The 16,799-nt window shown below is 45.0% G+C and overlaps 1 protein-coding gene across 1 annotated transcript in view; it reads left to right on the top strand.

Moving 5' to 3' along the window:
• Positions 1 to 15,211, top strand: part of kalrnb (kalirin RhoGEF kinase b) — a 66,597-nt gene extending 51,386 nt beyond the window's left edge. The window contains exons 35-47 of the mRNA XM_071330413.1: positions 6,582 to 6,907; positions 8,080 to 8,258; positions 8,478 to 8,544; positions 10,022 to 10,125; positions 10,240 to 10,309; positions 10,419 to 10,505; positions 10,654 to 10,746; positions 10,947 to 10,997; positions 11,182 to 11,259; positions 11,500 to 11,685; positions 11,919 to 12,090; positions 12,302 to 12,474; positions 12,871 to 15,211. Of these exons, the coding sequence (XP_071186514.1) occupies positions 6,582 to 6,907; positions 8,080 to 8,258; positions 8,478 to 8,544; positions 10,022 to 10,125; positions 10,240 to 10,309; positions 10,419 to 10,505; positions 10,654 to 10,746; positions 10,947 to 10,997; positions 11,182 to 11,259; positions 11,500 to 11,685; positions 11,919 to 12,090; positions 12,302 to 12,474; positions 12,871 to 13,053 (1,769 nt within the window). The 3' untranslated portion in view covers positions 13,054 to 15,211. The remainder of the gene's footprint in view (positions 1 to 6,581; positions 6,908 to 8,079; positions 8,259 to 8,477; positions 8,545 to 10,021; positions 10,126 to 10,239; positions 10,310 to 10,418; positions 10,506 to 10,653; positions 10,747 to 10,946; positions 10,998 to 11,181; positions 11,260 to 11,499; positions 11,686 to 11,918; positions 12,091 to 12,301; positions 12,475 to 12,870) is intronic.
• The last annotated feature ends 1,588 nt before the right edge of the window (positions 15,212 to 16,799 follow it).

The following is a 16,799-nucleotide window of genomic DNA, read 5'->3' as shown; positions in this document are numbered from 1 at the left end:
GGAACATTGCTGCGGGGACTTGCATTCCATTCAGCCAAAAGCGCATTAGTGAGGTCGGGCACTGATGTTGGGCAATCAGGCCTGGCTTGCAGTCGGCGTTCCAATTCATCCCAAAGGTGTTCGATGGGGTTGAGGTCAGGGCTCTGTGCAGGCCAGTCAAGTTCTTCCACATGGATCTCGACAAACCATTTCTGTATGGACATCGCTTTGTGCATGGGGGCATTGTCATGCTGAAACAGGAAAGGGCCTTCCCCAAACTGTTGGAACAAAGTTGGAAGCACAGAATCATCTAGAATGTCATTGTAGCGTTAAGATTTCCCTTCACTGGAACTAAGGAGCCCGAACCATGAAAAACAGCCCCAGACCATTATTCCTCCTCTACCAAACTTTACAGTTGGCACTATGCATTTGGGCAGGTGGCGTTCTCCTGGCATCCGCCAAACCCAAATTCGTCTGTCAGACTGAAAATAAATTTCCACTGCGCCAGAGTTCAATGGCAGCGAGCTTTACACCATTCCAGCCGACGCTTTGCGCAGGGTGATCTTAGGCTTGTGTGCGGCTGCTCAGCCATGGAAACCCATTTCATAAAGCCACCGGCGAACAGTTATTGTGCTGACGTTGCTTCCAGAGGCAGTTTGCAACTCGGTAGTGAGACGATTTATACGCGCTACGCGCTTCACCACTTGGCGGTCCCGTTCTGTGAGTTTGTGTGGCCGACCACTTCGCTACTGAGCCGTTGTTGCTTCTAGACATTTCCACTTCACAATAACTTGTTGGATAGGTGGCATCCTATGACTGTGCCACGTTGACAGTCATTGAGCTCTTCATTAAGGCCATTCTACTGTCGATGTTTGTCTATGTAGATTGCATGGCTGTGTGTTCAATTTTATACACCCGTCAGCAACTGGTGTGGCTGAAATAGCCAAATACACTCATTTGAACTAACTTTTGTGTATACAGTGTATTCAGAAATTATTCAGGCCTCTTCACTTTTTCCACACTTTGTTACGTTACAGCCTTATTCTAAAATGGATTAAATTAGTTTTTTTCTTCGTCAATCTACACACAGTACCCCATAATGACAAAGCAAAAACAGGTTTATAGAGTTTTTTTTATTTATAATATATATATTTTTGAAATATCACATTTACATAAGTATTAAGACCCAGTACTTAAGACCCAGTACTTTTTTACTCAGTACTTTGTTGAAGCATCTTTGGCAGCGATTACAGCCTTGAGTCTTCTTGGGTATAACGCTACAAGCTTGGCACACCTGTATTTGGGGAGTTTCTCCCATTCTTCACTGCAGATCCTCTCAAGCTCTGTCAGGTTGGATGGGGAGCATCCACAGCTATGTTCAGGTCTTTACAGAGATGTTCGATTGGGTTCAAGTCCGGGCTCTGGCTGGGACACTCAATGACATTCAGAGACTTGGTCCCGAAGCCACTCCTGCTGTAAGGGGTGCGTAACCGGTGGCAGGGAAGTCAGACGCAGGAGAGCAGAACTTGGTAATAGCCGAAGCAGTTTAATAGCAAAACCAACGGCATAAAAATAACAAGATATTTGGGTACAAAACGCGTTGCGCACTAATCAACACGTCCACAAGCACTTACAATAAACAATCCCACACAAAGACATGGGAGGAACAGAGGGTTAAATACACAACAAGAGATTGAGGGAATTGAAACCAGGTGTGAGGAAAAACAAGACAAAACACATGGAAAATGAAAAGTGGATCGATGATGGCTAGAAGACCGGCGATGCCGACCGCCGAGCACCGCCCGAACAACTGCGTTGTCTTGGCTGTGTACTTAGGGTCATTGTCCTGTTGGAAGATGAACCTTCGCCCCAGTCTGAGGTCTTGAGCGCTTTGGAGCAGGTTTTTTATCAAGGACCTCTCTAATACTTTGCTCCATTCATCTTTCCCTCTATCCTGACTAGTTTCCCAGTCCCCGATGCTGAAAAACATCCCCACAGCATGATGCTGCCACCACATGCTTCACCGTAGGGATGATATTGGCCAAGTGATGAGTGGTGCCTGGTTTCCTCCAGATGTGACACTTGGCATTCAGGCCAAATCTTGGTTTCATCAGACCAGAGAATCTGTTTCTCATGGTCTGAGAGTCCTTTAGGTGCCTTTTGGCAAACTCCAAGTGGGCTGTCATGTGCATTTTACTGAGGAGTTGCTTCCATCTGGCCACTCTACCATAAAGGCCTGATTGGTGGAGTGTTGCAGAGATGGTTGTCCTTCTGGAAGTTTCTCCCATCTCCACAGAGGAACTCTGGAGCTCTGTCAGAGTGACCATCGGGTTCTTGGTCACCTCCGTGACCAAGGCCCTTCTCCCCTGATTGCTCAGTTTGGGCGGGCGGCCAGCTCTAGGAAGCGTCTTGGCAGTTCTAAACTTCTTCCATTTAATAATTACATTTAGATTTAAACCCGTCTGTCAAGATGGCCTGAGTTCTGTTTCTAAGATCATTCTGAAACCATGAACAGGCTGTATATCCCAGGCCTATTCTTGATAACTTCAGCAAAACAGAATGATCAACAGTGTCCAACGCCTTTGACAGGTCAATAAAGAAGGACGCACAGATCTTTTTAGCATCCAAGGCATTGACAAGATCATTAACAACTAGCGTGGCTGCTGTGGTAGTACTATGCCCAGGCCTAAACCCGGATTGGTTTATATTAAGAATACAATTATCAGATAAAAAGGAACGAAGTTGTACATTAACCAAGGATTTTTAACCAGTTTTACACACAGATTTCTCAATCGCCTGAAAGACTGCCAGTCTGGGAGTCTGTGGATCTGGCGTTGGCCCAGGCAACATCTCTGTTGTGTAGGACTTCAGATAGCTCTGGACTGAACCAAGACCGATTTTTAATTCTCTGTTTTTTAAAGGGAGCATGTTTATCTACAATACAAGTGAAAATCTTTGAGAAGTGGTTCAGAGACAACTCTGGGTCAGGTATAGATGCAATACAATCAAAGCCACCAAAATAAAGATCGCCAAAAAAGGCCTGTTCATTGAAATGTTTAAAATTCCTCTTGTTGAAAAAACGTTTTGGATCGAGGAGTCTGTATATCCCTGTCACATACAATGGGACAGTGGTCACTAATATCTAAAGCAAACACCCCACTCCCAGCATATTTCTCTGGAGGATTTGTAAATATGAGGTCAATCAAAGTCGATTTCGTAGGGTCCTTTAAGTTTGGACGTGTATGCTTTGTAATCAGCTGGGTCAAATTTAGATTAGTACAAAAATCCTTTAAACAGTCAGCATCCTGCGTTCCCCATGCAAGATTATCTCCAGAAATGAACACCTCTGGGGTAGTAGAAAGGGCTAATAAATCAGTGAGTTCATGTAGTCCACACTTCTTGGCGAAGGTGGACGATACATTCCTACAACTTATCTCTGAGTTTGACCCCAACTGAAGACTTAAAGCCAACCATTCAAGTTGATTAGGACGGGAGGTCGCCTTTAACAGAGACACAGAAATAATATTCTTTGTGTAAATAGCAACACCACCACCTTTGCATTTCCTATCAGCCCTAAACACATTGTAACCATCCATAACAACCCCAGAGTCCAGGGTTTTATCAGTCAACCAGGTTTCAGATCAAATACAAATATCAGGGTCTGCCTGAGAGGCCCAGACCTTGACATGATCCATTTTAGGTAATAAACTACGAATGTTAAGATGTAAAAATGTCAAAGCTTTTCTGCATTTAAAATCACACAGAGTTTCAATACATGTCAGATTACTTTGAGATTTCAGAACAACAGGAGACTCGAAGATTGAATTATACCTATTAGGAAAATAAAACAAATTAGAAATAGCAATTACATTTCTCCGGTTAACACCGTTATGTCACCACTTTCAGATACATGTGGAACTCTCACAGTGACCAAAGAGGAGGTGGTGAAAACTGACTTATATGTAATGCTAATATTGTCCTCACATCAATTTAGTTACCAAGAACCTTTCCAATGTTTGATGACAACAGCCAGGAGGGCATGACTTCTGATAAGTCCAATACCCAAGAACCCACCGTAAACCACAGTGAAGCAGAACCCACCTTAGACCCTGGCGATGCCATCACATTGTTGGCCGATACGGAAGGAACCTCCCATGCTCCATGAGAAGATGGTCCCGGGACAACAGGCTCCAGAGCAGCGAAGCTATTCGATGTCGGCAGCCCATTCAGGAATCCCGTCACGGCAGCAGGCTCAGAAAGTGGAGGACGCCACCTTCGACTTCCGCGATGAACGGCGACGTGTCTCCCTTCTTCGGGACCTTCAATGCTGCAGAAATGTTTTGGTACCCTTGCCCAGATCTGTGCCTCGACACAATCCTGTCTTGTCTCGGAGCTCTATGGACATTTCCTTGCTCTGACAGGCACTGTCAACTGTGGGACCTCATACAGACAGGTGTGTGCCGTTCCAAATGATGTCCAATCAATTGAATTTCCCACTTTTGGACTCCAATCAGGTTGTAGAAACAGGATCAATGGAAACAGGATGCACCTGAGCTCAATTTCAAATCTCATAGCAAAGGGTCTGAATACTTACGTAAATTAGGTATTTCTGTTTTTTATTTTTAATACATTTGCTAAAATTTCAAAACCCTGTTTTTGCTTTGTCATTATGGGGTAATGTGTGTAGATTGATGAGGGGAAAAATTATGTAATCCCTTTTAGAATCAGGCTGTAAAGTAAGAAAATGTGGAAAAAGTGAAGGTGTCTGAACACTTTCCGAATGCACTGTATAGTTTAGGTCTTCTCAAGAATACACTGTATAGTGTAGGTCTTCTCAAGAATGCACTGTATAGTGTAGGTCTTCTCAAGAATGCACTGTATAGTGTAGGTCTTCTCAAGAATACACTGTATAGTGTAGGTCTTCTCAAGAATACACTGTATAGTGTAGGTCTTCTCAAGAATGCACTGTATAGTGTAGGTCTTCTCAAGAATACACTGTATAGTGTAGGTCTTCTCAAGAATACACTGTATAGTGTAGGTCTTCTCAAGAATGCACTGTATAGTGTAGGTCTTCTCAAGAATGCACTGTATAGTGTAGGTCTTCTCAAGAATACACTGTATAGTGTAGGTCTTCTCAAGAATGCACTGTATAGTGTAGGTCTTCTCAAGAATGCACTGTATAGTGTAGGTCTTCTCAAGAATACACTGTATAGTGTAGGTCTTCTCAAGAATACACTGTATAGTGTAGGTCTTCTCAAGAATGCACTGTATAGTGTAGGTCTTCTCAAGAATGCACTGTATAGTGTAGGTCTTCTCAAGAATGCACTGTATAGTGTAGGTCTTCTCAAGAATGCACTGTATAGTGTAGGTCTTCTCAAGAATGCACTGTATAGTGTAGGTCTTCTCAAGAATGCACTGTATAGTGTAGGTCTTCTCAAGAATGCACTGTATAGTGTAGGTCTTCTCAAGAATACACTGTATAGTGTAGGTCTTCTCAAGAATGCACTGTATAGTGTAGGTCTTCTCAAGAATGCACTGTATAGTGTAGGTCTTCTCAAGAATGCACTGTATAGTGTAGGTCTTCTCAAGAATGCACTGTATAGTGTAGGTCTTCTCAAGAATGCACTGTATAGTGTAGGTCTTCTCAAGAATGCACTGTATAGTGTAGGTCTTCTCAAGAATGCACTGTATAGTGTAGGTCTTCTCAAGAATGCACTGTATAGTGTAGGTCTTCTCAAGAATGCACTGTATAGTGTAGGTCTTCTCAAGAATGCACTGTATAGTGTAGGTCTTCTCAAGAATGCACTGTATAGTGTAGGTCTTCTCAAGAATGCACTGTATAGTGTAGGTCTTCTCAAGAATGCACTGTATAGTGTAGGTCTACACTGTATAGTGTAGGTCTTCTCAATAATGCACTGTATAGTGTAGGTCTTCTCAAGAATGCACTGTATAGTGTAGGTCTTCTCAAGAATGCACTGTATAGTGTAGGTCTTCTCAAGAATGCACTGTATAGTGTAGGTCTTCTCAAGAATTCACTGTATAGTGTAGGTCTTCTCAAGAATGCACTGTATAGTGTAGGTCTTCTCAAGAATGCACTGTATAGTGTAGGTCTTCTCAAGAATGCACTGTATAGTGTAGGTCTTCTCAAGAATGCACTGTATAGTGTAGGTCTTCTCAAGAATGCACTGTATAGTGTAGGTCTTCTCAAGAATGCACTGTATAGTGTAGGTCTTCTCAAGAATACACTGTATAGTGTAGGTCTTCTCAAGAATGCACTGTATAGTGTAGGTCTTCTCAAGAATACACTGTATAGTGTAGGTCTTCTCAAGAATACACTGTATAGTGTAGGTCTTCTCAAGAATTGGAGGCCTGTCATCTTACTGGACAACAATATTCTTTGGAAATGTAAACAAGATTCTCTCTCTTCCTCTCTCCCTTCCCCTCACCTACCTCCTACCTCCCCTCTCTCTCCCTTCTCTGCCTCCCTCTTCCATCCCTCTCTCACTTCCTCTCTCCATCCCTCTCTCCCACCATCCCTATCTTCCTATCACTCCCTCTCTCCCACCATCCCTACCTTCCTATCACTCCCTCTCTTTCTCCAGAGCCCAGCCCTGTAGGTTCAGAGGTCAGATCAGACTCTGTAGCGTCTCTCCAGTCCCAGACGTCCCTGGGCTCCGGTCCTGGCGGTGTGTCCGTCAGTTCCCCCGGTGGAGTGTCTATTGGTTCTCCTGGTGTGAATGTGGGCTCCCCGGGGCCCAAGCGGAGTGGTTCCGGTACCGGGAACACGTTGAAGCGCTGGCTGACCAGCCCAGTGAGGAGATTGAGCCAGGGCAAAGCCGACAGCCAGGGGAAAAAACCTCCACTACGCACCAGGAGACGAGACAACCGGCCCGAGCTAGTCACGCCGCTCACCGCTAACACACACCTGGTACGATACACACTGTACCAAGTTGACGTACACACACATGGTATGACACACGCACTTACACAATCTGATACACACACACACACACTTCACCGCAACCAGCAACATATACATATGATCATACAACCAGCAACATATACATATGATCATACAACCAGCAACATATACATATGATCATACAACCAGCAACATATACATATGATCATACAACCAGCAACATATACATATGATCATACAACCAGCAACATATACATATGATCATACAACCAGCAACATATACATATGATCATACAACCAGCAACATATACATATGATCATACAACCAGCAACATATACATATGATCATACAACCAGCAACATATACATATGATCATACAACCAGCAACATATACATATGATCATACAACCAGCAACATATACATATGATCATACGGAAGCTTTTGATGTCTGACGGGATCACTTTCAACTGGTCTCTTTCTCTCTCTCTTTCTCTCTCTCTCTTTTCCTCTCTGTTTCTCCCTCTCTTTCTCACTGTTCCTCTCTCTTTCTCTCTCTCTGTTTCTCTCTCTGTCTCTCTCTCTTTCTCTCTCTGTTCCTATCTCTTTGTCTCTCTCTGTTTCTCTCTCTGTTTCTCCCTCTCTTTCTCTCTCTGTTCCTCTCTCTTTCTCTCTCTCTTTCTCACTCTCTTTTCCTCTCTGTTTCTCCCTCTCTTTCTCTCTCTGTTCCTCTCTCTTTCTCTCTCTCTTTCTCTCTCTCTTTTCCTCTCTGTTTCTCTCTCTGTTTCTCCCTCTCTTTCTCTCTCTGTTCCTCTCTCTTTCTCTCTCTCTTTTCCTCTCTGTTTCTCCCTCTCTTTCTCTCTCTGTTCCTCTCTCTTTCTCTCTCTCTTTCTCTCTCTCTTTCTCTCTCTCTGTTTCTCTCTCTGTTTCTCCCTCTTTCTCTCTCTGTTCCTCTCTCTTTCTCTCTCTCTTTCTCTCTCTCTTTTCCTCTCTGTTTCTCCCTCTCTTTCTCTCTCTGTTCCTCTCTCTTTCTCTCTCTCTTTCTCTCTCTGTTCCTCTCTCTTTCTCTCTCTCTTTTCCTCTCTGTTTCTCCCTCTCTTTCTCTCTCTGTTCCTCTCTTTCTCTCTCTCGGTTTCTCTCTCTGTCTCTCTCTCTTTCTCTCTCTCTTTCTGTGGGCAGAAGGGGAAGAGCCGTGAAGACTCTGTCCAGAGTGGAGGAGAGGAGGAGCTGGAGGAGGAGCCACACACGCCCCTCCCACCTCCCATGGAGATCATTAAAGATAGCAACGACCCTGAGGACTCAGAGGGCTCCAACCAGTCAGACACAGAGCAGAAGAACAAAGCCATGAGAGGCCGCATGTAGGAGACACACACACATTCAAAACATCCTTCCCTGCCTAATTCCTCTCTACAGGAACTGATGGCCATTTAACCATCTCTTCTGTGTGTGTGTGTGTGTGTGTGTGTGTGTGTGTGTGTGTGTGTGTGTGTGTGTGTGTGTGTGTGTGTGTGTGTGTGTGTGTGTGTGTGTGTGTGTGTGTGTGTGTGTGTGTGTGTGTGTGTGTGTGTGTATTTTAGGTTTGTGGTTAATGAAATGGTGCAGACTGAGAAGGATTATGTGAAAGACCTTGGTGTCATCGTGGAGGTAAGAACCTTTAAAGACAGGAGGAAAAACTAGAGCTTTGCTCTGTTCTGACAAAAATAAACACATCTATTCTTCTATTATACCCTTCTCTCTCTATCCATCCCCCTTCTCTCTATCTCTCTATCCCTATCTCTCTATCCCTATCTCTCTATCCCCCTCTCTCTCTATCCCTCTCTCTCTCTGTCCCTCTTTTCTCTTTCTCTCTCTGTCCCTCTTTTCTCTTTCTCTCTCTATCCCTCTTTTCTCTTTCTCTCTCTATCCCTCTCTCTCTCCATCCCCCTTCTCTATCTCTCTATTCCTCTCTCTCTCTCTTTATCCCCTCTCTCTCTATCCCTCTCTCTGTCCATCTCCCTTCTCGCTCTCTCTCTCTCCCCCTCTCCCTATCTCCCTCTATCTCTCTCCATACCCTTTTCTCTCTCTCTCTCTCTCTCTCTCTCTCTATCTCTCTCCATACCCTTTTCTCTCTCTCTCTCTCTCTCTCTCTCTCTCTCTCTCTCTCTCTCTCTCTCTCTCTCTCTCTCTCTCTCTCTCTCTCCCCCTCTCCCTATCTCCCTCTATCTCTCTCCATACCCTTTTCTCTCTCTCTCTCTCTCTCTCTATCTCTCTCCATACCCTTCATACCCTTTTCTCTCTCTCTCTCTCTCTCTCTCTCTCCAAGCACACAAGTTAAAATAAATAAGCATAAATATGGGTTGTATTTACAATGGTGTTTGTTCTTCACTGGTTGCCCTTTTCTTGTGGCAACAGGTCACAAATCTTGCTGCTGTGATGGCACACTGTGGAATTTCTCCCAGTAGATATGGGAGTTTATCAAAATTGGATTTGTTTTCAAATTCTTTGTGGATCTGTGTAATCTGAGGGAAATATGTCTCTCTAATATGGTCATACATTGGGCAGGAGGTTAGGAAGTGCAGCTCAGTTTCCACCTCATTTTGTGGGCAGTGTGCACATAGCCTGTCTTCTCTTGAGAGCCATGTCTGCCTACGGCGGCCTTTCTCAATAGCAAGGCTATGCTCACTGAGTCTGTACATAGTCAAAGCTTTCCTTAAGTTTGGGTCAGTCACAGTGGTCAGGTATTCTGCCACTGTGTACTCTCTGTTTAGGGCCAAATAGCATTCTAGTTTGCTCTGTTTTTTTGTTAATTCTTTCCAATGTGTCAAGTAATTATATCTTTTTGTTTTCTCATGATTTGGTTGGGTCTAATTGTGCTTTTAATTTAATTGTCTCTCTCTCTCTCTCCCTGTCTCTTCCCTCTCTCTCTTATATCCTCCCTGTCTCTCCCCTCCTCACGCTCTCTCTCTCGCTCTCTCTCTCGCTCTCTCTCTCTCCATCTGTCCCCTCCTCTCTTTCTCATACCCTATCCTGTCTCTCCCCTCCTCTCTCTCTCTCTCTCTCTCTCTCTCTCTCTCTCTCTCTCTCTCTCTCTCTCTCTCTCTCTCTCTCTCTCTCTCTCTCTCTCTCTCTCTCTCTGTCTCAGGGGTTCATGTCGAGGTTGGAGGTGAAAGGGATTCCAGAGGACATGCGGGGGAAGGACCTGATAGTATTTGGTAACATCCATCAGATTTACGACTGGCACCAGGAGTGAGTACACACACATGCAGTAAAGACACCGGGTTATTTTCTAACTCTATTGTTGATAGAAGAAGGAATAGGGAATAGAGATTTCAAGCACAAAGGAAATGTCATTTCTCTCAGGTTCTTCCTGGTTGAGTTGGAGAAATGTTTGCAGGACCACGACCGACTGGCAGAGCTCTTCATTAAACATGTAAGGTGTTTTTCCACCTGATAACGGGGTTATGGGTTGTGCCTTTTTAGGTGCAGTCATGTGTGTTTATGCATGTGGTCAAACGTGTGTGTGTGTGTGTGTGTCACAGGAGAGGAGGCTGCACATGTATGTGGTCTACTGCCAGAATAAGCCCAGGTCAGAGTTTGTCGTGGCGGAATATGAGACCTTCTTTGAGGTGAGAATCACAGCTTCTTCTAATAGTGTTCTAACAAATAATGAACTAAATCTCTCCTTGTGATGACAATTCATGGGTTTTCTCTGTCTCTCTCTCTGTGTGTGTGTGTCTGTGTGTGTGTGTGTGTGGGGGGGGGGGGGGTGTATAGGAGGTGCAGAGAGAGATCAGCTGTAGGATGTCCATCAGTGACTTTCTCATCAAACCCATCCAGAGAATCACCAAGTACCAGCTACTGCTCAAGGTACTGGATGCTGTGTGTATGTGTGTGTCTGTGTCTGTATGTATGTGTGTGTGTGTGTGTGTGTGTGTGTGTGTGTGTGTGTGTGTGTGTGTGTGTGTGTGTGTGTGTGTGTGTGTGTGTGTGTGTGTGTGTGTGTGTGTGTGTGTGTGTGTGTGTGTGTGTGCGTCTTTCTCACAGTTTTTTTCTCTCTTCTGTCTCAGGATTTTCTGAAGTACACTTCTAAAGCAGGGATGCACTGTGAGGAGATCGAGGTGAGGACGGTTACTGCAGCATAGGATCTCTTTCATACTTCTTCTCATGTAGTTGAACACTGTGTGTGTGTGTGTGTGTGTGTGTGTGTGTGTGTGTGTGTGTGTGTGTGTGTGTGTGTGTGTGTGTGTGTGTGTGTGTGTGTGTGTGTGTGTGTGTGTGTGTGTGCGTGTGCGTGTTCCACAGAGAGCGGTGGATCTGATGTCTCTGGTACCCAAACGCTGTAATGACATGATGAACCTGGGACGCCTGCAGGGTTACGAGGTAGACTACCTGACCTTTGACCTATCAACTCTCACCAGGTTTACATGGATGCAGAGATGACATAGGGATGATAGGGGTCATCCCTATTTCATTGATGCTACATAAGCAGTCATAAAGGCTATATAAGAAATCATAGAGGCTACATAAGAAATCATAGAGGCTACATAAGTAGTCATATAGGCTACATAAGCAGTCATAGAGGTGACTTTAGCAGTAATAGCGCTGTATAAACCTCCTCAGGGGAAGCTGACGAGCCAGGGCAAGCTGCTGCAGCAGGAGACCTTCTGTGTGTGGGAGCAGGACGGAGGAGTTCTTTCCCGCAGTAAAGACAGACGCGTCTTCCTCTTCGAGCAAATCATCATCTTCAGTGAGCTGCTCCGTAAAGGGTCCTCCCCACCTGGCTATCAGTACAAGAAGAGCATCAAGGTGTGTGTGAAACATGTGTGAGACTGTGAGTGGAAGAAGAGTGTGTGTTTTGGAGTGGGTTGGTGTGAGTGTATGTGTGTGTGTGTGTGTGTGTGCAAGTGTGAGGTTGTTCTCTGTGTTTAACTGTGTGTGTGTGTGTGTGTGTGTGTGTGTGTGTGTGTGTGTGTGTGTGTGTGTGTGTGTGTGTGTGTGTGTGTGTGTGTGTGTGTGTGTGTGTGTGTGTGTGTGTGTAGGTGAGCTACCTGGCCATGCAGGAGTGTGTGGAGGGGGACCCCTGTAAGTTTGTTCTGTCATCTCGGGGGTCCGCAGAGCGTTTCACCCTGCAGGCAGCCAGCCCCTCTGTCAAACAGCTATGGGTCTCCCACATCACTGAGCTACTGGACACACAGAGCAACTTCCTGTCTGGTAAGAAACTGTAGGACCACTTTATGACTGCCTATGACCGGTGTTAGAATGTCTTATGGAACTGCTATAAAGGCTTTATGAATGCATGCATAAGGGGGTTAAGTGTTACCCCACTCTACACCACAGCCCTTTTTCAGCAGATCTTTACCTGGTGATTACTGAAAAATTATGTGGTAAAAGAGTGTGTGTGTGTGTGTGTGTGTGTGTGTAGCTCTGCAGTCTCCTATAGAGTACCAGAGGAAGGAGGGTGGGGGAACAAACCTCCTCACCCGACCCCCCTCGGGCTTCGGCCCCAAAGCATCGGGCCGACCCCCCTCTGTGCCCCCCACCCCTAACGGACACAACACACACACACAGGCAGACGGCGAGGCACAGGACGACGAGGTGAGATGAGATTAAATCAACTTTATTGTTTCCTTTGAGAGAACACTGTCTTATAAATAGTATCAAATAACTAATGCTGTACATATAATAACGTGTTTCATACTGTGTATGTTACACATGGGTATCAACAACATGTAGATACTCACCTTGGTGACTCATTATGTCTGTGCAGTGTGTTTAACAAGTGTTTTATACCTGTGTGTGTGTGTGTGTGTGTGTGTGTGTGTGTGTGTGTGTGTGTGTGTGTGTGTGTGTGTGTGTGTGTGTGTGTGTGTGTGTGTGTGTGTGTGTGTGTGTGTGTGTGTGTGTGTGTGTGTGTGTGTGTGTGTGTGTGTGTGTGTGTGTGTGTGTGTGTGTGTGTGTGTGTGTGCTAATGTGCGTGTGTGTGTGTGGAAGCTGGTGCTGGTGATCCAGGACTTCAGTGCGGTGCGTGAGGATGAGATCACGGTACTTCGCGGGGAACGGGTCCAGATTCTGGCATCCAACCAACATGGCCAGTGTCTGGTCTACCGACCGGCCAACACAGAGTCTCCACCTGCAGAGGGCTGGGTGCCGCGCAGCGTCCTGTTCAACCACTAACTACCAGTTAGAACCAGTCAGAACCAGTTTAGAACCAGTTGTAAACAGTTACACACAAACAGGATGCCTTCCCCATAACCAGTTACGGCCCAGTTACACTTCACTGATGCCAGTAAGACCCAGTACCAATCACACACATCTGTTATTAGTTACTGGTCCCAAACAGTTACACATAGTTTAAACTAGTTAGATCAGTTACATACAGTCAGCTGCCCCAGTTAAACCAATCACACACACGTAGCAAACATCCTCAACAACCGGTAGCAACCATGAACACTAGTGACCAACTACTGTAGTTCCTCACACTGGTGAAAAGAGGCCAGAGAGCTGCAGGTCCAGACAGGGGGATTTGAGGTGAATGGACACACAGTATGCCTATGGAACATCCCAACTGATGAGGTCACTAATGGCTGCAGCCTATGGAACACCCCAACTGATGAGGTCCAACTGATGAGTTCACTGAGGGCTGCTGCCAACTGATGAGGTCACTAAGGGCTGCTGCCTTTGGAACATCCCAACTGATGATGTCACTAAGGGCTGCTGCCTTTGGAACACCCAAACTGATGAGGCCACTAAGGGCTGCTGCCAACTGATGAGGTCACTAAGGGCTGCTGCCTTTGGAACATCCCAACTGATGAGGTCACTAAGGGCTGTTGCCTTTGGAACATCCCAACTGATGAGGTCACTAAGGGCTTCTGCCTCAGTCATTCCGGAACTCTGGGATTCTAGAATAAAACAACACTGAGAACAGCTGTCAGAGACTCTCCCACCTCATTAAGGAACCAGACTCAAGTGGAGGGTCAAAGGTAAAATATATCGGCCAACAAGATCTGCTGGAGACAAGCAAGAAGTTACGTTGTAATAATGGTTGTTTTTACATATCGGTGAAAAAACATAGTGTCAGCACGTGATGTTTCTGCTTTCATGTCATGGGGGTCAAAATAAATGGACTGAACCCTCACCCACCCACCCCAACCCATGACCCCGGTGAGGTGACATCATTTCCTGTTTGTTAATATGTGTAAAAGAAAGCGAAAGTCTCACCACGTAAATAGAGCTCTGAGCGCATTATGAAGTATATATAGTTCTTATATGATTAATATATTCTGTTTTTCACCTGGATAGAAAACAGAGAGAAGAGAAGTATTGTCACGTTAACGTCTGTATGTGTGTGTGCGTGTTTGCGCGTGTGTGTGCGTGCGTTTGTGTACGAGTGCTTGCATGTATGGTTTGTGCGTGTGTGTGCATATGTGTGTGTGTGTGTGTGTGTGTGTGTGTGTGTGTGTGTGTGTGTGTGTGTGTGTGTGTGTGTGTGTGTGTGTGTGTGTGTGTGTGTGTGTGTGTGTGTGTGTGTGTGTGTGTTGGTGGTCCTTTGGGTTCTGTTTGTATTGAATAGAAACCCCTGTGTTCTCTGTGTTTTTTCACTGATCAATCCCTGTTTAATTCCTGTGTCCCTTTGATGTGGTTTCCTGTTCCTGTAGAGCTGCTGTTGGGCAGTGTGAAGGACTCAAGAGTGTGCATCCTCATACTTTTAAATGTAACCCAGAGTTTGAACCGTAATATTATGCATTCTTTGGAAAATATGTAAATAATATTTTACAGACATGTACATGATTTAACAGGGCAAAAGGGAGCTGGGGAACACACCAGTCCAACTCCTTCATGTTAAACAGAAACCTTTCCGCCATATTGGATTTTCAGGTTTTAACTAACTGCTGAACTAGTTAACCCTTCAACTCTCCCCTGCTCAGGGTAAAAGTTGCCCTTCAGCACAGATCTAGGATCAGGTTACTCTCTCCCCAATCTGACCTTAACCGTGAGGAGAAACACTAAACTGACCCTAGGTCAGTGTCTGGGGGTAACTTCTAATCCTGGTTTGTATCTGCAGTGGCAGCATTGCTGCCTATAGCTTCATACTACACAGGTTATACAGGCTCTGGGCAAAACTCAAAAGACATCATATTCCCCATGTAGTGCACTACTTTTGCCTGAAGCAGTGCACTATATGGGGAGTAGGGTGCGATTTGGGACCTAGACCCTCTTAGCCATACAGGTTATTATACAGTGATGTGTACATACAAAATGGCTGCTATCTCACCTCTATGAGTTCTGTATGGTGGTTTGTAATAAAGACCATTTTTCATCTCTGAAATGGAAACATGTGTATGTAGTCGATACTAATGCTGTAGTCTGTCTGTATCTGTCTGTCGTTATGAAGGCACCGATGCATAGTGTCAAACGTCACACAAATGGGTTCTTTGCCAGTGAAATGGGGATAGCTATTTGCACATTAACTCAGATGACCACGGCAGAGAGGGTGGAAAACGTTTCAGAATGTAAATACATTAGCTGGCTTCCAGACAGTTTCTTAAGTAGCTGAATGTCTTCACCATGTGACAAAATGACACATTTGTCCAAAAATCACTTTATTTCAAAGGAGTACTGCACTGAATGTGATCACGTGGTTCAGCTTAGCTAGCTTGGCGGTCTTGAATATGCTAAACGAGAGTGATAAGGCCTTTCTATAGGAACCTTGTTGTGTCTCTTCATAAACAGTATAATGTACACTCTTTGACTACAGTCTTCCTCCATTAACACACACAGGATTCTACATACTTCCTCTCTCATTAACACACACAGGATTCTACACACTTCCTCTTTCATTAACACGCACAGGATTCTACATACTTCCTCCCTCATTAACACACACAGGATTCTACATACTTCCTCTCTCATTAACACACACAGGATTCTACATACTTCCTCCCTCATTAACACACACGGGATTCTACAGTCGTGACCAAAAGTTTTGAGAATGACACAAATATTATATTATTTTTCACAAAGTCTGCTGCCCCAGTTTGTATGATGGCAATTTGCATATACTCCAGAATGTTATGAAGAGTGATCAAATGAATTGCAATTAATTGCAAAGTCCCTCTTTGCCATGCAAATGAACTGAATCCCCAAAAAACCTTTCCACTGCATTTCAGTCCTGCCACAAAAGGACCAACTGACATCATGTCAGTGATTCTCTCGTTAACACAGGTGTTGACAAGGACAAGGCTGGAGATCACTCTGTCATGCTGATTGAGTTCGAATAACAGACTGAAGCTTCAAAAGGAGGGTGGTGCTTGGAATCATTGTTCTTCCTTTGTCGACCATGGTTACCTGCAAGGAAACACGTGCCGTCATCATTGCTTTGCACAAAAAGGGCTTCACAGGCAAGGATATTGCTGCCAGTAAGATTGCACCTAAATCAACCATTTATCGGATCATCAAAAACTTCAAGGATAGCGGTTCAATTGTTGTGAAGAAGGCTTCAGGGCGCCCAAGAAAGTCCAGCAAGCTCCAGGACCGTCTCCTAAAGTTGATTCAGCTGCGGGATCGGGCACCACCAGTACAGAGCTTGCTCAGGAATGGCAGCAGGCAGGTGTGAGTGCATCTGCACGCACAGTGAGGCAAGGATTTTTGGAGGATGGCCTGGTGTCAAGCAGGGCAGCAAAGAAGCCACTTCTCTCCAGGAAAAACATCAGGGACAGACTGATATTCTGCAAAAGGTACAGGGATTAGACTGCTGAGGACTGGGGTAAAGTAATTTTCTCTGATGAATCCCCTTTCCGATTGTTTGGGGCATCCGGAAAAAAGCTTGTCCGGAGAAGACAAGGTGAGCGCTACCATCAGTCCTGTGTCATGCTAATAGTAAAGCATCCTGAGACCATTCATGTGTGGTGTTGCTTCTCAGC

Source organism: Salvelinus alpinus, chromosome 10, assembly GCF_045679555.1.
Source record: "Salvelinus alpinus chromosome 10, SLU_Salpinus.1, whole genome shotgun sequence".
Lineage (NCBI taxonomy): Eukaryota > Metazoa > Chordata > Actinopteri > Salmoniformes > Salmonidae > Salvelinus > Salvelinus alpinus.
Note: the sequence above shows the minus strand (reverse complement) of the source record. Positions and strands in the feature narration are given on the sequence as shown.